The following is a 22,444-nucleotide window of genomic DNA, read 5'->3' on the forward strand; positions in this document are numbered from 1 at the left end:
GTTAGAAACTAAGAAAGAAACATGTACAGTCTATGCTGCGCCTGAAGATTATGTATGTTTTTTCACAATTACTACGTTTAATACATTTTATTCATAGTACAATTTGATTTGTTATAGGAATATTTTGGAGGTGCAAGATATATTTATATAAAAGTCTAATATCTTAATGTTTAAGGAGTGGCAGATAACATTTTATGTAAAATTTTAAAAAAAGATAATCAAATGAGAGTAATGTTTATTCTACAAATAGCAGCTGGTTAGATCTCTTACTATGGAGAATATCTAAGAAGTTCAATGTTTAGCTTAGCTATCTGTAGGATCACTTAATTATTCTATAATATGTTTTGGATTTTATCTCTAACACATATTAAAAATATTAATTTTCTTTTTAATATAAAAAAGAAAACAATTTATAGAATAGTAACTGCCATGATAATTACCATAGATAACACAATATAATGCAGAATTGTTTAATGCACAATCTCACTGTGATAACTTCTTCTTCTGGTAATGAAATAAAGTTATTCCATTTTTATTTGCTCATACATACACCCACAAGTGTTACACATAAGAATTATATCATAGGTCTTTACATCAGTTTTATAATGTTATAAAAATTGTCACGTGCAGGTTTTCCTGTATATCATTTTAAAAAAATAAGGCGCACAGGATATTCTTGTTTTAGTTTACTTTTTTCATCTGTTGATTTTTTACTTGTTATCCCTGTAATATGGAGGTAAAGCAAATTCATTCATTACTTTTAGGGGGTATGTCCAAAAGTTCTGGAAAAGGCGCACAGGATATTCTTGTTTTAGTTTACTTTTTTCATCTGTTGATTTTTTACTTGTTATCCCTGTAATATGGAGGTAAAGCAAATTCATTCATTACTTTTAGGGGGTATGTCCAAAAGTTCTGGAAAAATTGTTACATATTTCGGCATACATTTTGGATGAAGTTAGAGTTATCGTTGAAAATTCACTACATATTTTCCTCCTCTACATTAAAGAAATGAAAGGGAAAATCTAATTACAGCTTTGTTTCTTCCTCCTCTACACATACTCCAGTCTCTGGGCTATAGATGTCTGGCCTATAGGCTCCAGATGCAGCTTCTGATAAATCTCTGTTTAATAGCTCTAGAATCACTAGCCACTTATATTCCATCCAGATTTTGCAGTTTCTTGTTATCTGATCTCTCTGCTCTATCAACCAGAAATTCTTGTTTTTATTGCTCCTTGTGAAGTTTGCAAGGCTGTGTCAGGACAGGAATATTAATCGATTTGCATGCAACAAATGACCATGTTTCCCATTCTAACCAATCATTCTTAGAAGTTGAATCTAAACCGTATTTGTTTGCTATATTCAAAGCGGTTCATTATAGTTTTTTAGGCATAATTAAATTATTTATCTGAGACGAAAAGCCATTTGCATGTAATCATACTACTTTATAGAGGATCCACTATTAAAAGGAGTTTACCAGCTTTTTAAGACATTCATGTCTCCAAATAATCCGTCATTTAGGATAAAATGTCATATGTACAAACAAATGTATGTAATGCAAATACACTTCTTGGTGCACCAGATACTCCTGACAATAGTCCATACTACCCTATTCACAATGATTGGCCACACCAATAGAACTAAAAACAGGTGCACTAGAACACCTCTATTAAGCGTATAAAGTATGCTTACTGGTAGACTAAAAATCTATAACATCTAAAAATAAGATTAGAAAATTAGACATTTAAGGGACTTCTACCACCAGGATCAAGGATTGTGAACCAAACACACTGACATACTGGTGTGGGCCCCATCTGGTAGGATCATCTCTTTGTTTAGCTTCTTATTCCCTGTTTGTTTATTTTTTAAAGCATTTTAAATTTTATGCAAATGCATTAGCATCATTTTTAAAGCCTTTTATTCTTAGAAACAAGGATATAAGAAACTTAGAGAAAATTGGATTCTGCCATAGGGGCACACATGTGTATGTCAGTGTTCCTGGTTTACAATCCTTCATCAAGGTGGTAGATATCCTTTAAATAATTCTAACACAACTAATCCTAAATATATGATATACACTACAGCATAGGCAATAAAGTATCTTGTCCTCTATTGCCTTTTATTTACACCATAGAGCCCACACACAGTCTCTACAAGTATAAAACACAATATACAAATGTGTTACCCAAGTTACTGGGAAAGTTTTGCTTCTCATCATTTTTTTAATGATGAAGCAAAATTGGTCATAGTTTATCCAGAAAGTCAGGCCATCTACAGGAGGAAATGTATACCTTCCAATGCTATAAATCATAGAGCAACTGTATGCCTAGAATTACTAACTGGTAATGTTGAAATTTATGATGAAAATTGTTCCTCTTAAAAGAAAGTTGGAGAATGACCTGATCCCGATAAATACAAGTGCAGGACCCATAGAACTTGCCCTCAAATTTTCCTACTTAGTAAAGTACAGTTAATAATAATAAATAATAATTCTGTATTTAAATCTACATACTTCCTCCTCTTTCCCATAATAAAAAGTAGAGCTTAAGTAAAGATTAATATATTTTTTTTTTACAAATCAACTATTTTAAGGAATGAAAAATGTCTTTCACACAAGCATTTTGATTATTTACCTGCTGCTAATTGGTTGTAGTAGATCATTTGGTGTTCATTTTGTACAGTAACACCAGATGATAGTGCCCGGCCAATCACCAGAGCTAATAAAGATCAGCTGACTTTCTTTTTAGCCTCCTTCCAAGGTGGCTTTGCCCACTGTAATAAATCCGATAGGATATCACATGATAATTGTTGTTGTTGTACCTTGTTTATCACAGACCCTATATAAGCAAATTCCTATATACATTTTCTTTCCACCATACAAGTGGAGATTTTTTTCTACACCGTTGCCATCGACTGGAATCCCGCTGATAGCAATAATCATATAGGTGGACACTTTTAAGTTAAAATATTTGTAAAAAGATAGCATATCAGATTTTAAAAAATGTGTAATGATAAAGATATATCAATAAATTAATAGCTTAACTAAAATGTATATATTAATTACTATGAAAAATGGACAAATATATAAATGAATTCATAAGCACCAAAGAAAATGCTGTAAATATGTCATGCAGGGTCTAAAACTGAAGGAAGACATATACAGAGACAATGGGCCGGAAACTAATCCAGATCCTAGCTGTTCCTTCATATTGCAGGGACCACAATAGGCAGTGGGCAGACAACTAGAAAACTATCCCTCACTGCACCAAATTGCAAAAGACAAGACATAACAAACAAAAATGTAAGAATGGTCGCCAGAGCCAGGTCACAACAAAGTGAGCAAGCAAAGTACCAAACCAATATCAAAAGACAAGCTACAGGGTCAGGAGATATCAGATATGAGTAGGCAAAAAACATGCCAGCTTGGTCAGGTGTGATCTATAAGTAGCACTAAGCAAAGGATCCTAGGACCTTTAATGTGGTGTCAGAATCATGATTCTCTGCTGTTAGGATAATAACTATGTCTATCAAAGCAGCTTAAGCTCTGATGAACTGTAAGAGAACAACAGAAGAGATAGGTGATACGATCAATCAATCAATCAATCAATCAATCCATTGTTTAAACCAAGAATATCAGAGCAAAACATAAGGACAAAATCAGACAGAAGATGACGCCAACACAGAAATTACAAAATACTTAATTAAAATATTTTCCTGTCTATGCATAGTAAAGGGCTGTCCATGGGATAGGTTAATAGCTTTGATTTACTTTAATGGGAGATGAACAAAGGATTTGGCTTGGACTTTGACACAAGCTGCATGTAGGCCTTTCACATTCAAATTTTACCTGTATGCCCCAAATTTCTAAAATAGGCTAAGCAGATCTCTTAATATAAAAAATTCTAACTCTTTTGATGAAAGATTGGAGGATAACAAACACCGATAGATTGAGGCTGTGCTGCTGTTATATTTTCTCTATATTTTAAAAGACACATTGCTTAATTTTACATGCATGAAAACACAACCTTCTTACTCCAAATGAAGTCAGTGCTAGTTCTGGAGCAAAATCTGGACCATTATCAGCTGAAGAGTATACCCTAATAAAAGCATTTGAAAACATAAATTATATTTATGACTTCAATGCTTAAAATTATGTAATAATTCCATACAGGCATCAACTTCTATAATATAATACAAAAATAATTAAAGACCTACCTGTGTATCTAAGGGAGGGGTAATATTCAAACTTTCACTTTCCATCCCAGAGTCATCAGCATCTATTAGACTTTCCACAGGAACATTGTGTTGAGGTTTAAGGAAAGCAAATTCCCTCTCACTTGGGTCCAGAGTTACACAAACATCATAGGAATATGGCAGAGGTAATGTCCCATTGCTGAACTGTGACATAAATCTGGGATCAATCGGTGGATATAGACTTGTACTCATGGATCCAAATGAACTAGACTTGGACTCTTTGTACTTGGAGACAACTGCAATAATCACAGTCACCATGAAGAGGAAGGAAATCAATGCCAAGGCTATTACCAAGTAGAATTGTAGATTGGACTGAGATTCTTCTTTTATAGACTGGTTGCTGAGCTCAGGAAGGACCTGATGAAAATGACCAGCGATCACCATGTTTATAGTGACTGAAGCTGAGCGGGATGGATTCCCATTGTCTCTCACTAGAACCACAATTCCATGTTTCATGATGTCTTTCTCTTGAAATACACGAGAAGTCCTGATCTCCCCTGTGTGCTGGTCAATGGTGAAGAGTGATGGTTCTGAAGATTGAAAAAAGTAAGACAACCAGGCATTGTGTCCAGAGTCAGCGTCCACTGCCACCACTTTAGATACTAAAGAGCCTGGTTCAAAGGTCCAAGGAACCATCTCAAATGTTGAGCTATCAGCCTCTGGTGATGGGTAGAGAATGACTGGGGAATTATCATTCTGGTCTACTATACATATTCTTAGTGTTGTGCTGCTGTTCAGAGATGGAGATCCATTGTCTCTGGCAATGATTTGGATTCTAAATTCTTTCTGGATTTCATAATCAAATGACCTCTGAGCATAGATGACCCCAGTTACTGGATTCAAGGAGATGTAGGAGGACAGGAGATCTTCTTCTCTATCTGTAGACATTATAGAATAGGTTATCTTAGCATTGTCTTCACTGTCCATATCTTTTGCTTGGATATTGAGTATTGAAGCTCCAGGTAAATTATTTTCTGCTATAAATGCAGAATAATTCAGTTTCTCAAACACTGGAGCATTGTCATTGACATCTGATACATCAAGTTGAATAACTTTTCTAGAAGTCATTTCAGGAGAACCTTTATCAGAGGCTTGTATTGTGATGTTGTAGGATGATATTATTTCTCTATCTAAACTATGTTTTGTAAGAACTTTATAAAAATTACTACCTGATGATACTAACTCAAAAGGCAAATCACCTATTATTAAACACTGTACTTCACCGTTTTCTCCTGAATCTGGATCGTGAACTTGAATTAATGCTACCATTGTCCCAGGGGCAGAATCCTCAGGAATAAGATCTGATGATGAGGTTATAGATATCTCTGGAGCATTGTCATTTTCATCTGTTATTTCTATTAGAACTTTAGCATGAGTAGCTAGGCCTCCTCCATCTTTGGCTTGCACAGAAATGTCATAGTATTTACTAACTTCATAATCCAAATGTCCTTTTATTTTAATTTCACCATTATTGGGGTTTATATCAAATGTTGCAAAAATTATGTTTTTTGTACTTTTAATTGAATAAGTGATCTGCCCATTGTCACCTTCATCTTCATCACTTGCACTGACCTGCAGAATAGTAGAATTCACCGGTATATTCTCCCTAACACTTACTTTATATACATCCTGTGTAAATACTGGAGAATTATCATTGAAGTCAGTGACAATGATATTTATTAGGGCAGTGCCTGTCTGTACAGGATTCCCTCCATCAGAAGCTGTTAGGATGAGCTCATGCTTGTCTTGTGTCTCTCGGTCTAGAGGTTTCTCTAGTATCAGCTCTGGAAATACACTGCCATCAGTGCTGACCTTCTCTCCAAGAGTAAAATACTGGTTTGTACTGAGTCTGTAGCTGATCACAGAATTAACACCAACATCCAAATCTTCTGCATTTTGTAACACAAATCTTCTTCCTGGGGAGGTGAGTTCACTCATGTCTAATGTTATTGTGTTTTGAAGAAATGTAGGAGGATTATCATTTATATCCTGAATATCAATCTTTATACTGAAAATATTTAGTGGATTTTCCACCACAGCATCAAATGTAAGGACACAGTCGGCTGCAGCTCCACACAATGTCTCCCTGTCTATCCTATCAGCAATGTACAGGTTTCCATTATCCAGATTTATGCTAAAATATTTCTCAGATGTTTTTGACACAACACGAAATTTCCTTCTTTTGAGATCTTTAACATCTAATTGTAGATCCTTTGCTATATTCCCCACAATAGATCCTTTCCTTAATTCTTCATTAATGGAATAATGGATGTGACCTGAGACTGAATGACACAGCCAGGAGAATAAGAAGGGAAATATTACTTGCCATCTGAGTCCTTGCATTGCTTGTCCTTCCTGCAGGTGTAATCCAGCCATCCTTCTTCTCACCAGAAATATAATGGTAAAATCCCTTGTTATATGTAGAATCCACAGGAAAATAATCCCTCTTGTGTATGAGTCCTATACCCGGCACATCCTAGTGTGAAATGCTGTGTATTTCTTCTTGCAGTTGAACACTGTCTGCATCATGGAGGTGATTCTGGATTTACAGAATATTTTCCTTATAGGTGAACAGCGGCGCTCTGAGGCCGATATAGGGAACTGCAGCATCACAGATATAATTCAAAGCTTTGTATATAATATTTAAATGTATCTTTACTAAAATGTTTTATTTTTCTTTACTCATCTTTTACTAAAACACTAAATATTCACATTTATACTTTATATTTAGAATGTTAAGAATTGTAAATGTAGAAATAAGCCCCAAAATATAAAAAAAGTAAAATACAGTTTATGCCAATATATTACATTTCAAATTTTTACCCTTGGTATAAATTTATGACTTGTATAAAACCAGTGTTATAAAACAAACACACAGGTTAAACAATGTCTTATTTTTTAATGTAGTCTATCAAGTATAGCTTGGTGTTTATGAACATTAAAATTCTGAAACTGCTTCAGATGAAATATATAACATTACTATGTAATTTAAAAGTAACAGCAAATACAGTTGGCATAATAATCTACACAAAATAATTTTATCAAAAGGTATTAAGAAACTAAACAATTAGCCGATATTTCTTATTCCTGCTCCTATATTATTACACCCATATTATATAGTTTTGAAAACCCCACCCCTGTACCTAGTTATTCTAGTGTTGTCATCAGTGTTTCATGTAATCACTGCATATTTCTTTTTTTAAACAATATGTTTCTTTAAAGTAACATCTAATATAATTCATAAGGAACTTTTTCCATAGTTCAATTGAATATTTGTTGGTGGGGCTACAGTTTATAACCTAAAAAGATTAAACGGTTTGTCCACTTTCTGCAAATAATTGATATTGTTTGTGTATTGGAAATGTATACAATTTTCTAATATTCTTTCTGTATCAATTCCCAATGTTCTCCTTTAAACATTAAACAGGAACATTAAACAGGGATCTTCATTGTTTCCCTCCTGTGAATAGAAATTGATCCCTGGTCATGTGATGTCACACAGGTGCAGGTCTTATTACTCACTGTGATATAACGAGCTGTGCACCTGTGTGACATCATATGACCAGGGACTAGTTTTTATCCCCAGAAAATAAACTAAAAGACTTCCAATAGAAGGATAGCAAGCAGAGATCTAAGGAAACCATGGGGGATTGCTACAGGAAGTATATTGAAAAATCGTATATCTTTTCATTTCACAAACAATTTCAATTATTTCCTGAAAGTTGACAACTGTTTTAAAACTGCTTTGAGAATTGTTTTTATAAGTTTTATTTATCTTACCACTTACATTACATTACACAGAGAGTTATGGAAATTATTTTGAATTTAGTAAAACTTTTAATAAGACTATAACTCCAAATAATAAAGTCAAAAAAATCCAAAAGAATTCAAAAGGAGAAGAAACTGGCCCAAATGAGCAGACCCTGCAACAACTCCCAAAATTCAATAGTTTGAAACAATCCGATCCGTCTTCATCTCCTGTCAAGTTCCAAGAAGAGATGCAGCTCAAACAAGTCAACATCACCACTCCACCATACATTATCCAAACTTGCTATCCTAATTGACACCTCTTAGAAGACGACTTTTCAGTACAATTTTGGATAGATAGTCATCAAGAAGTTTTACCATAGTTCTCTTTTGGTAACATGTTTATCATGAACTGCAATTGTCTTTGTCATTTCATTACCGATTCACAACTACATAGATGAAAACTGCCTTTTTGCTGCTTTCCTCTCTCTACTCTTGTAAATCTCGCATATGTCTCCTAGTACAATATGCTGATAAGAAAATCATACACACCTAATTGATCAAAATTGCCTGATGTAGAAACCAAATGTGATGTGATTGGTAATGTGGAGAGGACCCGAACTGCAAAGTTAAGGTTAATACCAAACTGAGCAGGTTTGTCTCTACTTCATCTTCGCCGCTGACAAAGTTGCCAGCAGCATTTAGGTGGCAGTGGCAACCCCCAAATACTGCCAGCCGTCCCAAAAATTGCAGTGTGCAGCGCTGCCAGCATGTTAGTAAAGGCTCATTGTGCTTCAGTAGTTTAAATGCTGCTGGCGAGTTTGCCAGCAACATTTAAACAGTTAACATCCGCAATCAGTGCAGGCACCAATTGTGGTTGTTACTGTTTGGGGTTTGGGTCAGGATCTTAAAATTCTGGTTTGGCTGAAATTGGCAGAACGCAAATTTTATCAGGTTATCACTAGTGATTGGCTATCTGACAATGTCTTTGCAAGATGAGAATAATGGGGGAGATCTTTAAAGCTGTATTCTATGCAATCCAATCATAAGCCTTTATTTTGCCGAAGTTCTACAAGAAATTAGAGCTTTAACGGTTGCTAAAGGTAAAAAAGACAATTCTCAGCTTTGTGAATAGAAAACAACACCATGCAATAGAAGACACTTTCTGTAGTCGGCGTGCATAACTTGTTCTGGCCTGAAAATCACAGATTGTACCATCAAAGTTGCAATAAAGCTTAACAGAGTTTTTGTTTCTAAGACATTGATACTTTAAATTCATTAGTATTAAACAACATTTTGTCTCCCAGTAGAGCTACTGACATATGTAATGTTAAAGTAATTCTAGGGATGTAATACTGAGGAAACGTTACACATAAATTACTATATTCTTTCTTGCTTTTGGATAGTCAGTGGTTGGTTTAGATATTGTAAAATTGCATAAAGATTTGTAAATCATAAAATTTGTTTCTGTTTTCTTCCAAGGTTTGGTTCCAGAACATAAAGAAACCCACACATGCTCAAACACATCCGTTTCTTACTTTGGTAGATTTAAATAAATGATATATTAATATTGAAATTGCAAAACTGTTTTGAAATATATATTTTATGATAAAAATTCATTTTTCAAATAAAGGATCTGTTTTACCCATTGTAAACTTTTAGAAGGAAGACCTATCCTCAGGGTAGGTCATCAGTATGACATCCAAAGGATCGTGCAAAGGTGTAATGAGGACCCAGAAAATCCATTTAACTTCCATTTTACTGCTGAAATCACTTAAGAAAAAAAGAATAGAAAACCTACCATCACAGAATAAACAAAGATTTGAAAAAACGACCATCAGCGCGTCATCAAGTAGTAAAAATTGAAGGCACATTCCATTAACACATGGTTCTCTCAAAGAAGTGATATAGTAAACATAAGGGGAAAGAAAAAATGAAACGACAGTCCCTCACAGAAATGGCTTAAATATATACCTGTGTTTCTGCAGATGGAGGATTCCTTAAGTTTTCACATCCAATCCCTGAGTCATCAGCATCTATTAGACTTTCCACAGGAACATTGTGTTGAGGTTTAAGGAAAGCAAATTCCCTCTCACTTGGGTCCAGAGTTACACAAACATCATAGGAATATGGCAGAGGTAATGTCCCATTGCTGAACTGTGTCATAAATCTGGGATCAATCGGTGGATATAGACTTGTACTCATGGATCCAAATGGAGAAGCTTTGGACTCTTTGTACTTGGAGACAACTGCAATAATCACAGTCACCAGGAAGAGGAAGGAAATCAATGCCAAGGCTATTACCAAGTAGAATTGTAGGTTGGACTGGGATTCTTCTTTTATAGACTGGTTACTAAGCTCAGGAAGGACCTGATGAAAATAACCAGCGATCACCATGTTTATAGTGACTGAAGCTGAGCGGGATGGATTCCCATTGTCTCTCACTAGAACCACAATTCCATGTTTCATGATGTCTTTTTCTTGAAATACACGAGAAGTCCTGATCTCCCCTGTCTGCTGGTCAATGGTGAAGAGTGATGGCTCTGAAGATTGTAAAAAGTAAGACAACCAGGCATTGTGTCCAGAGTCAGCGTCCACTGCCACCACTTTAGATACCAAAGAGCCTGGTTCAGAGGTCCAAGGAACCATCTCAAATGTTGAGCTATCAGCCTCTGGTGATGGGTAGAGAATGACTGGAGAATTATCATTCTGATCAACAACAGAAATCCTCAGTGTAGTACTGCCACTTAATGATGGAGATCCATTGTCTTTGGCAATGATTTGGACCTTAAATTCTTTTTGCTTCTCATAATCAAATGACCTCTGAGCATAGATGACCCCAGTTACTGGATTCATGGAGATGTAGGAGGACAGGAGATCTTCTTCATTACTTGTAGACATTATAGAATAAGTTATCTTAGCATTGTCTTTACTGTCCATATCTTTTGCTTGAATATTAAATATAGAAGCTCCAGGAAGATTATTTTCTGGTATAAATGCAGTATAAGTCAGTTTTTCAAACACTGGAGCATTGTCATTGACATCTGATACATCAAGTCTAATAACTTTTCTAGAAGTCATTTCAGGAGATCCTTTATCAGAGGCTTGTATCGTGATGTTGTAGGATGATATTATTTCTCTGTCTAGACTATGTTTTGTAACTATTTTATAAAAATTACTACTTGATGAAATTAATTCAAATGGTAAATCACCTATTATTGTACATTGGACCTCACCATTTTCTCCTGAGTCTGGATCATGAACTTGAATAAGAGCCACCATAGTCCCAGGGACAGTATCCTCAGGAATAAGATCTGACGATGAGGTTATAGATATTTCAGGAGCATTGTCATTTTCATCCTTTACTTCTATAAGAATCTTAGCATGAGCTGCTCTTCCTCCTCCATCTTGAGCTTGGACAGAAATTTCATAATTTTTACTAACTTCATAATCTAAGTGTCCCTTTACTTTGATTTGACCATTACTGGGATTTATAGAAAAACCTTCATATATTATGTCTTTTGTACTTTTAATTGAATATGTGATGTCTGCATTGACACCCTCATCTTCATCACTTGCACTGACCTGCAGAATAGTAGAATTCACCGGTATATTCTCCCTAACACTTACTTTATATACATCCTGTGTAAATACTGGAGAATTATCATTGAAGTCAGTGATGATGATATTTATTAGGGCAGTGCCTGTCTGTACAGGATTCCCACCATCAGAAGCTGTTAGGATGAGCTCATGCTTGTCTTGTGTCTCTCGGTCTAGAGGTTTCTCTAGTATCAGCTCTGGAAATACACTGCCATCAGTGCTGACCTTCTCTCCAAGAGTAAAATACTGGTTTGTACTGAGTCTGTAGCTTATCAGAGAATTAACACCAACATCCACATCTTCTGCATTTTGTAGTGCAAATTTTTCTCCTGGAGAGGTGGATTCACTAATTTCTAATGTTAACATGTTATGATTAAATTTAGGAGGATTATCATTTATATCCTGAATATCAATCTTTACATTGAAAATATTTAGAGGATTTTCCACCACAGCATCAAATGTAAGGACACAGTCGGCTGCAGCTCCACACAATGTCTCCCTGTCTATCCTATCAGCAATGTACAGGTTTCCATTATCCAGATTTATATTAAGATATTTCTCATAGGTTTTAGAAACAATACGTAGTTTCCTTCTGTTGAGATCCTTAACATCTAATTGTAGATCCTTTGCTATATTCCCCACAATAGATCCTTTCCTTAATTCCTCATTAATGGAATAATGGATGTGACCAGAGACTGAATGACACAGCCAGGAGAATAAGAAGGGAAATATTACTTGCCATCTGAGTCCTTGCATTGCTTGTCCTTCCTGCAGGTGTAATCCAGCCATCCTTCTTCTCACCAGAAATATCATGGTAAAATCCCTTGTTATATGTAGAATCCACAGGAAAATAATCCCTCTTGTGTATGAGTCCTATACCCGGCACATCCTAGTGTGAAATGCTGTGTATTTCTTCTTGCAGTTGAACACTGTCTGCATCATGGAGGTGATTCTGGATTTACAGAATATTTTCCTTATAGGTGAACAGCGGCGCTCTGAGGCGAATATGGGGAACTGCAGCATCACTGACTTTGTTTTCTACTAATATATCTAGTTTTACAGACATAACTTAATTATGGTATTCACTATTAAAATGTATCACTTTTGATTTAGCCAACTAAGTTTATTGTATAAAATCTTTAAAGAAAACTAGAGTCAGCATCACTAACTGAGTTCTATGATATCATTAAAAATGTAACATATTTTTAGATATTTATGCATTACTATTTGTAGAACGATTCCAAAAGTTATAATTTATGTGAAATACAGAATACTGTTTATAAATATAAACCACAAGAAAATAATACATTTAAACCCCATGTATTGCATGTCTAAACTTAACTTTAGATGTAAATCTTATACTTTTAGTTTGCAAATTCTTTAATAAATGTCTGAAAAATGTTTGAAGTTCTTTTTGTATGCCTACTCAGGTAAATGTAGTTTGTTGGTACTCATGAAATCTTTTCTCATTAAACCTACATGATATTAGAAATGAAACATATCTCATCTAATTGTATTGTAAAAGTAAAAGTAATCTATATCAATTATAATTTTATATTGAAAGAAAGTTGACCAGCAAAAGGATCACTCATAAAGATCATGTTTTATTGTTCCAAGTCTTTGATTCAAGGTTTGACTCCGTTCCGTTCTGAAAATGGTTATATTTTAACTAAACTTTGGATTTACCTTCTCAAACAGTAAAGTCTGAAATAAAGCTTAAAAGTCAGAATTTCTTTAATCAGTAGCATACTTTAGAATAGCCTGCCTGTGGTCCTGGTCACAGGGGGGACAGAGGAGAGAAGGGTTCAGATGCCTTTTTTACAGCAAAATAACAATGATGGTTATGTTATAATATAGAATTGGGCTTCCTTACATCCCTTCCCCTTTCCTTTCTTGGTAGCTCTTCATGGATCTATGTCTTTTTTTAACCATACTGACATTATATGCCGTTGTCATCTGACATTAAGGGTTAACTTTTATGTACCGCTAATATAAAGACAACAGAGAGCCCTCATTCCAGAAAGGAAAAGATGAAGCAGTCAAATGTGCACATAACTTTTTTATCATATGAAACATTTATGGAAAAAGTGGAATATTTTACAGCAACATTTTTATAACTCAAAATTAAACTCTGAAACTCTGAATTTAAAGAGCCAAGCCATTTTGTCACTATATAAAAACTGTGGGACACATTTACTAAGGGTGGCACTCTGCACTTTTATCGGGCTTTGCACGCTCTTCATGGCTAAAACGGCTTGCACAGTGTCTGCACTGCGATTGTGGCGCACACGACCCGTTTGTGGTGCAGCTGCGTGGGCCTCCATGCGACACAAAAATTAGGGGGCCTGCCATGGGACAGTCCGACTGATTTGGACCAAGTGCCGTATTTAACTTTAAAATTGTGTTGCACACTATATTTTAAAAGGTGCACCACAAAAAAGATGGTGAACACCTGTGCAGAGAATCGACAAATTTATGATTTGTTTTGCACAATCTTGGTGAATCGCCACACGTAGCATTATAGACCAAGAATGCACTTTCAATGAACTCGAGTGACCTTGTAAGTAAATATGCCCCTGTATTTTTATCAACTCCTTTAAGACTTGGCCATTTTGTAGCTTCCTGGCACAACCCATTTTTTCAGATCGGACTTGTGTGAATTTATGTGGTTAAAACTGGGGAATGGTTTAACATATCAGTGTTTTTGAGATTGTTTTCTCATGACACATTGTACTTCATGTTTGCTGAAAAATTTGTGTGCTGTGCCTTTCGAAGTTGGAAATTTGGCAAAAATTCTGAAAAGTTTCCTTTTCCCAAATGTCATACAACCTAAACGTCGTACTACTAAAATTTGTAAAATGTCTTCTTCATGTTGGCATGTATTTTATGCATCCCCTCATTTTTGAAGCGTGTTAAGAGGCTTAAAACTTAGGTGCAATTTTTTACATTTTCATGAGAATCACCTATACTCGCATTTTCAAGGACCTGCTTGGGTTTCAAGTGATTTTGAGATGCCTAAATAATAGTTAAACTTTATGAATTATACCATTATAGACACTAAACCCCTCATCATACTTAAAACAACTTTTACAAAGTTTGTTAACCCTTTATATGTTACACATGGGTTAAAACAAAATGGAGATGCAAGTTTGATTTATGACTACAAGCAAGGCAATCCAGCCATAGTGATCGAGAAAAAAAATACTACTTATTTGAATCAATGGGATGTCCATACAAAGAACCCTACTAAAGTATCTTCAACAAACATACAAAATGCAATAAACATTTATTTTATCTGTGCATGAAATTATGGCCCAAAACACTATATCTGTGAACTATGTTCATTTTTTGACCAAATCATTTGATCTCTGCTGAAACTACAATTACAGTATATGGCTAAGGTATATGTCAAGTAATAATCCCGGTATATATTTCTGATAGACAGCTCTTACATGCCGTTATATAAAGTACGTGTACAAAGACATTTTGATATCTGTAATTTCTTATTGAAGAAATGTATTCCTTATAGTTCAGTTTACATTTTTACAGGATGCCCATAAAAATAAAGCAATGCAGTAATGCATCTTAAAAGAAAGTCAGACTGATGCTAAGATTAGCATCAGTCTGACTTTCTTTTAAGATGTATTACTGCATTGCTTTATTTTTATGGGTGTTTTTGGCCATAATTTCATGCACAGATAAAATAAATGTTTATTGCATTTTGTATGTTTGTTGAAGATACTTTAGTAGGGTTCTTTGTATGGACATCCCATTGATTCAAATAAGTAGTATTTTCTTTTCTCGATCACTATGGCTGGATTGCCTTGCTTCATAAATGAAACTTGCATCTCCATTTTGTTTTAACCCATGTGTAACATATAAAGGGTTAACAAACTTTGTAAAAGTTGTTTTAAGTATGATGAGGGGTTTATTGTCTATAATGGTATAATTCATAAAGTTTAACTATTATTTAGGCATCTCAAAATCACTTGAAACCCAAGCAGGTCCTTGAAAATGCGAGTATAGGTGATTCTCATGAAAATGTAAAAAATTGCACCTAAGTCGCACCCTCACTTTTACATAAAAACACTAAATAGGGCCCAATATATGTTTGACCTGTACTGTACTATATATGCCAATACTTGTCTGTTATCCAGACCCCAAATGTCAATTAAGACACGAGACACAGCTTTAATGTGTGACTATAAATCAACATTTATAGTATTTTTTTTGACTATAAGACACACTTTTTAGCAAGAAAAAAACCTTGTTTAAAAGTGCCTGCCTCTTATAGACTGTTGGTCAGAAGGATCCAATACTGCCAGACCCTCCTGAACGCTGTCCTGGAGAATGGGTGAAGAGTTAGCAAAGCGACCTCTCCCTCTCTTGGCTGGACTGTCATGAGTAAAGGAGGACAAGAACCTAGAGGGCTTTCAGAAGTTTGTGGCTGATTACATGCTTCTTCACTATAGGTCTTTGAACCCTTCTATACTGCTGGTTGGGATGAAACCAAACAATAGGAGTTTTATGCAATGAGACTGTGAATAAATAAGAGATGTGCGCGTGTGCGTGGATGTAGCTGAGCTGTGTGTGAGAGGAGGGATGTAGCACCACTGCATGTAGTGTAGATAATAGATGTAGTAGCATTGTATTTGAGAGAGATGATGGATGTATCATATATATGCAAATTTAGCATGGCTTTGCTTTAGCGTGTGACCACCAATGAATTTTTATTTGGTTTCAAAAAAATGTTTCCTTTTTTTTGATGATCAAATCTGAGCTATGTCTTACAGTAAGGAACATCTTATAGTCCAAAAAATAAAGTACATAAATGTCCATACAGAGATACCGTTTATACTCGAGTATAAGCCAACCCGAGTATAAGCCCCTAATTTTACCAACAAAAACTGGGAAAAACTACTGACTCGAGTATAAGCCGAGGGTGGGAAATGCATTGGTCAACCCCCCCCAATAGTATACAGCCTGCCAGCCCCCAGTAGTATACAGCCTGCCAGCCCTCAGTAGTATACAGCCTGCCAGCCCTCAGTAGTATACAGCAAGCCCCTAGTAGTATACATCAAGCCCCTAGTAGTATACATCAAGCCCCTAGTACTATACATCAGCCACCAGTAGTATACGGCAGCCCATAGTAGTATACAGCAGCCCCTAGTAGTATACAGCAGCCCCTAGTAGTATACAGCAAGCCCCTAGTAGTATACAGCAGCCCCTAGTAGTATACAGCAGCCCCTAGTAGTATACAGCAAGCCCCTAGTGGTATACAGCAAGCCCCTAGTGGTATACAGCAAGCCCCTAGTAGTATACAGCAGCCCCTAGTAGTATCAGCAAGCCCCTAGTAGTATACAGCAAGCCCCTAGTAGTATACAGCAGCCCTTAGTAGTATACAGCAGCCCCTAGTAGTATACAGAAGCCCCTAGTAGTATACAGCAGCCCCTAGTATTATACAGCAGCCCCTTGTAGTATACATAAAGCCCCTAGTAGTATAAAGCAGCCCCTAGTAGTATACAGCAGCCCTTAGTAGTATACAGCAGCCCCTAGTAGTATACAGCAGCCCCTTGTAGTATACATAAAGCCCCTAGTAGTATACAGCAGCCCCTAGTAGTATACAGCAGCCCTTAGTAGTATACAGCAGCCCCTAGTAGTATACAGCAGCCCCTAGTATTATACAGCAGCCTGCCCCCACGGACCTTAAAAAAATAAACTTAAATACTAACCCTCCGATGTCAGCGCGGCTTCCCGATGTCGGCGCGGCTTACCGATGTCCTCGATGTCAGCGTGTCCCGTCTTCTTTCTTCTCCGCGGCTCCTCTTCATTCTTCCAGCATGGACGCGGCCATCTTTTCTTCTAGCAGGCGCATACTATGACGCGGCCGCTGCGTCAATGCCGGAAGAAAGAAGAGAGAAGAGGAGCCGCGGAGAAGAAAGAAGACAGGACGCGCTGACATCGGGGACATCGGGGAGCCGCGCCGACATCGGGGAGCCGTGCTGACGTCGGTGAGTGAGTATTTAAGTTTATTTTTTTTAACTGGGTAATTTTTTTTTATAATAGACTCGTGTATAAGCCGAGGTGACGTTTTTCAGCACATTTTTTGTGCTGAAAAACTCGGCTTATACACGAGTATATACGGTAAGTCCATTTATAAATTAGCCATTTTAAAAATAAAAATAAATATAATTTTCATAGTTTATTTTTTAGATACTCGTGCTTTCTAACTTTTCCATAAGCACGGTTAAGATATGGGGTTTATTAGGAACATCATTTGGCAGAGTACACACAAAGGAACAGGTTTATACAAAGTGAATTATTCAGAATGTGTAAATTTAAAGAGAGTCTGCGTCAGATTTATGAAAGTGTCTCTTGCAAAAAGTTAGTGGTATTACAAGTTCTAGTTTTACTTTTTCATATTTTGAAACATTTATCATATTTCACATTGGCATTTTTCGACAGGTCTTTTCCTGTGAAGGCCTTTCTCAGGCCTTGCTGATTTTGTAGCAATAGGAGTCATTTAATTTTTATTTTTAAAAACACTCTTTCATGATTGATAAATTATTAAGGCATTAAGTTATTTTTGGTACAAATTATCACAGAATGCTTGTCGCCTCCGCTGCTGTACCTTGGGAAAGTATAATTAAAACTATAGAAAAGTTGCATCAGACAATAGCATTGTTAGTAAAAATGTTTTATGTTAATAAAATTTTCTAATTTTTTTGTTATATATATGTTATTTTTTGTTATTGGTTATACTCCTTAATGCTGAAAACTAAGCGACAAATGGCCAAAGACATACCACGCACCACAACACAGCAAGTCAGGAAAATGTTCCAATAGACTTATAGACTTATTGGATATATTGCATTGATAGATTAACTATTGCCTCCTATGATCCATGACACTGCTCTAATATTGAAAGCTATAAAATGTAATGCATAAAAGTGACCGCCCCCAGTAATCAAAATAAAAAATATACAGTCAGAAAATAAGAAAGGACAACAAATTTGAATATGTTTAAATATCTGGCATGTATTCATAAAAAGAGGTTATCCAATTAATTAAAAATGTTAGAGTAGCATATTTCTTAACATATGAATACATACCTGTGGTGGGAGACTGTCAGCAAGTAAAGAGCTTTGAACAGCTGCACTTCCAATCCCTGAGTCATCGGCATCTATTAGACTTTCCACAGGAACATTGTGCTGAGGTTTAAGGAAAGCAAATTCCCTCTCACTTGGGTCCAGAGTTACACAAACATCATAGGAATATGGCAGAGGTAATGCCCCATTGCTGAACTGTGACATAAATCTGGGATCAACTGGTGGATATAGACTTGTACTCATGGAGCCAAATGAAGCCGAAGATTTGGACTCTTTGTACTTGGAGACAACAGCAATTATCACAGTCACTATGAAGAGGAAGGAAATCAATGCCAAGGCGATTACCAAGTAGAATTGTAGGTTGGACTGGGATTCTTCTTTTATAGACTGGTTACTGAGCTCAGGAAGGACCTGATGAAAATGACCAGCGATCACCATGTTTATAGTGACTGAAGCTGAGCGGGATGGATTCCCATTGTCTCTCACTAGAACCACAATTCCATGTTTCATGATGTCTTTTTCTTGAAATACACGAGATGTCCTGATCTCCCCTGTATGCTGGTCAATGGTGAAGAGTGTTGGTTCTGGAGATTGTAAAAAGTAAGACAACCAGGCATTGTGTCCAGAGTCAGCATCCACTGCCACCACTTTAGATACTAAAGAGCCTGGTTCAGAGGTCCAGGGAACCATCTCAAATGTTGAGCTATCAGCCTCTGGAGATGGGTAGAGAATGACTGGTGAATTATCATTCTGGTCAACAACAGAAATCCTCAGTGTAGTACTGCCACTTAGTGATGGAGATCCATTGTCTTTGGCAATGATTTGGACATTAAATTCTTTTTGCTTCTCATAATCAAATGACCTCTGAGCATAGATGACCCCAGTTACTGGATTCATGGAAATGTAGGAGGACAGGAGATCTTCTTCCTTACTTGTAGACATTATAGAATACGTTATCTGAGCATTGTCTTCACTGTCCATATCTCTTGCCTGAATATTAAATATTGAGGCCCCAGGGAGATTATTTTCTGGTATAAATGCAGTATAAGTCAGTTTTTCAAAAACTGGAACATTGTCATTGACATCTGATACAACAAGTCTAATAACTTTTCTAGAAGTCATTTCAGGAGAACCTTTATCAGAGGCTTGTATTGTGATGTTGTAGGATGATATGATTTCTCTATCTAGACTTTGTTTTGTAACTATTTTATAAAAATTACTACTTGATGAAATTAATTCAAATGGTAAATCACCTATTATTGTACATTGGACCTCACCATTTTCTCCTGAGTCTGGATCATTAACTTGAATAAGAGCGACCAGAGTCCCAGGGGCAGAATCCTCAGGAATAAGATCTGATGATGAGGTTATAGATATTTCAGGAGCATTGTCATTTTCATCTATAATTTCTATAAGAATCTTAGCATGAGCTGCTCTTCCTCCTCCATCTTGAGCTTTGACAGAAATTTCATAATTTTTACTATCTTCATAATCTAAGTGTCCCTTTACTTTGATTTGACCATTACTGGGATTTATAGAAAAACCTTCATATATTATGTCTTTTGTACTTTTAATTGAATATGTGATGTCTGCATTGACACCCTCATCTTCATCACTTGCACTGACCTGCAGAATTGTAGAATTCACCGGTATATTCTCCCTAACACTTACTTTATATACATCCTGTGTAAATACTGGAGAATTATCATTGAAGTCAGTGACAATGATATTTATTAGGGCAGTGCCTGTCTGTACAGGATTCCCACCATCAGAAGCTGTTAGGATGAGCTCATGCTTGTCTTGTGTCTCTCGGTCTAGAGGTTTCTCTAGTATCAGCTCTGGAAATACACTGCCATCAGTGCTGACCTTCTCTCCAAGAGTAAAATACTGGTTTGTACTGAGTCTGTAGCTTATCACAGAATTAACACCAACATCCACATCTTCTGCATTTTGTAGTGCAAATGTTTCTCCTGGGGAGGTGGATTCACTCATGTCTAATGTTAACGTGTTATGATGAAATTTAGGAGGATTATCATTTATATCCTGAATATCAATCTTTATATTGAAAATATTTATAGGATTTTCCACCACAGCATCAAATGTAAGGACACAGTCAGCTGCAGCTCTACACAATGTCTCCCTGTCTATCCTATCAGCAATGTACAGGTTTCCATTATCCAGATTTATATTAAGATATTTTTCATAGGTTTTAGACACAACACGTAGTTTCCTTCTGTTGAGATCCTTAACATCTAATTGTAGATCCTTTGCTATATTCCCCACAATAGATCCTTTCCTTAATTCCTCATTAATGGAATAATGGATGTGCCCAGAGACTGAATGACACAGCCAGGAGAATAAGAAGGGAAATATTACTTGCCATCTGAGTCCTTGCATTGCTTGTCCTTCCTGCAGGTGTAATCCAGCCATCCTTCTTCTCACCAGAAATATAATGGTAAAATCCCTTGTTATATGTAGAATCCACAGGAAAATAATCCCTCTTGTGTATGAGTCCTATACCCGGCACATCCTAGTGTGAAATGCTGTGTATTTCTTCTTGCAGTTGAACACTGTCTGCATCATGGAGGTGATTCTGGATTTGCAGAATATTTTCCTTATAGGTAAACAGCGGCGCTCTGAGGCCGATATGGGGAACTGCAGCATCACTGACTTAGAATGAAAACTATTTGCAGCCAACTATTTTTATTGCATTAAATCTTTTAAAAAAACCTAGCCTCAGATGACTGAGTTCTATGATATAATTAAAAATGTAACATATTTTTAGATATTTATGAATTACTATTTGTAGAAAGATTCCAAAAGTTATAATTTATGTGAAATACAGAATACTGTTTATAAATTTAAACCACAAGAAAATAATACATTGAAACCCCATGTATTGCATGTCTAAACTTAACTTGAGATGTAAATCTTATACTTTTAGTTTGCAAATTCTTTAATAAATGTCGGAAAAAGTTTTGAATGTTTGAAGTTCTTTTTGCCTACTCAGGTAAATGTAGTTTGTTGGTACTCATGAAATCTTTTCTCCTGAATCTACATGATATTAGAAATGAAACATATCTCATCTAATTGTATTGTAAAAGTAATCTATATCAATTATAATTTTATACTGAAAGAAAGTTGACCAGCAAAAGGATCACTCATAAAGATCATGTTTTATTGTTCTAAGTCTTTGATTCAAGGTTTTACTCAACATTTTTAATTTGCAAATGTTTCCATTCTGAAAAAGGTAATATTTTAACTAAACTTTGGATTTACCTTCTCAAACAGTAAAGTCTGAAATAAAGCTTAAAAGTCAGAATTTCTTTAATCAGTAGTATACTTTAGAATAGCCTGCCTGAGGTCCTGGTCACAGGGGGGACAGAGGAGAGAAGGGTTCAGATGCCTTTTTACAGCAAAATAACAATGATGGTTATGTTATAATATAGAATTGGGTTCCCTTACATCCCTTCCCCTTTCCTTCCTTGGTAGCACTTTGTGGATCTATGTCTTTTTTTAACCATACTGACATTATATGCCGTTGTCATCTGACATTAAGGGTTAACTTTTATGCACCGCTAATATAAAGACAACAGAGAGCCCTCACTCCAGAAAGGAAAAGATGAAGCAGTTAAATGTGCACATAATTTTTTTTTTTTATCATTTGAGACATTTATGGAAAAAGTGGAATATTTTACAGCAACATTTTTATAACTCAACATGAAACTCTGAAACTG

The 22,444-nt window shown here is 35.8% G+C and overlaps 3 protein-coding genes across 3 annotated transcripts; all 3 read right to left on the minus strand.

Moving 5' to 3' along the window:
• Positions 1-510: 510 nt before the first annotated feature.
• LOC140126354 (protocadherin gamma-B1-like) lies at positions 511-6,973 on the minus strand. Its single transcript, XM_072145728.1, has 2 exons — positions 4,213-6,973; positions 511-853 (listed from the first exon to the last, which is right to left on the minus strand). The coding sequence occupies exons 1-2, from the start codon at positions 6,625-6,627 to the stop codon at positions 848-850; spliced, it is 2,421 nt and encodes an 806-aa protein (XP_072001829.1). The 5' UTR covers positions 6,628-6,973; the 3' UTR covers positions 511-847.
• Positions 6,974-9,960: 2,987 nt separating this feature from the next.
• Positions 9,961-12,387, minus strand: LOC140128437 (protocadherin gamma-B1-like). The gene has a single exon (XM_072150143.1). It carries the CDS (start codon positions 12,385-12,387, stop codon positions 9,961-9,963), a length of 2,427 nt encoding a protein of 808 aa, XP_072006244.1.
• Positions 12,388-18,674: 6,287 nt separating this feature from the next.
• On the minus strand, positions 18,675-21,137 carry LOC140128438 (protocadherin gamma-B1-like). Its single transcript, XM_072150144.1, has one exon. It carries the CDS (start codon positions 21,135-21,137, stop codon positions 18,675-18,677), a length of 2,463 nt encoding a protein of 820 aa, XP_072006245.1.
• Positions 21,138-22,444: the final 1,307 nt, after the last annotated feature.

Source organism: Engystomops pustulosus, chromosome 4 (assembly GCF_040894005.1).
Source record: "Engystomops pustulosus chromosome 4, aEngPut4.maternal, whole genome shotgun sequence".
Classification (NCBI taxonomy): domain Eukaryota; kingdom Metazoa; phylum Chordata; class Amphibia; order Anura; family Leptodactylidae; genus Engystomops; species Engystomops pustulosus.

What these genes read in the sequence shown, in the direction of transcription:
- LOC140126354 (XM_072145728.1), bottom strand. Translation starts at nt 6,627, where the DNA reads ATGGCTGGATTACACCTGCAGGAAGGACAAGCAATGCAAGGACTCAGA.
- LOC140128437 (XM_072150143.1), bottom strand. Translation starts at nt 12,387, where the DNA reads ATGGCTGGATTACACCTGCAGGAAGGACAAGCAATGCAAGGACTCAGA.
- LOC140128438 (XM_072150144.1), bottom strand. Translation starts at nt 21,137, where the DNA reads ATGGCTGGATTACACCTGCAGGAAGGACAAGCAATGCAAGGACTCAGA.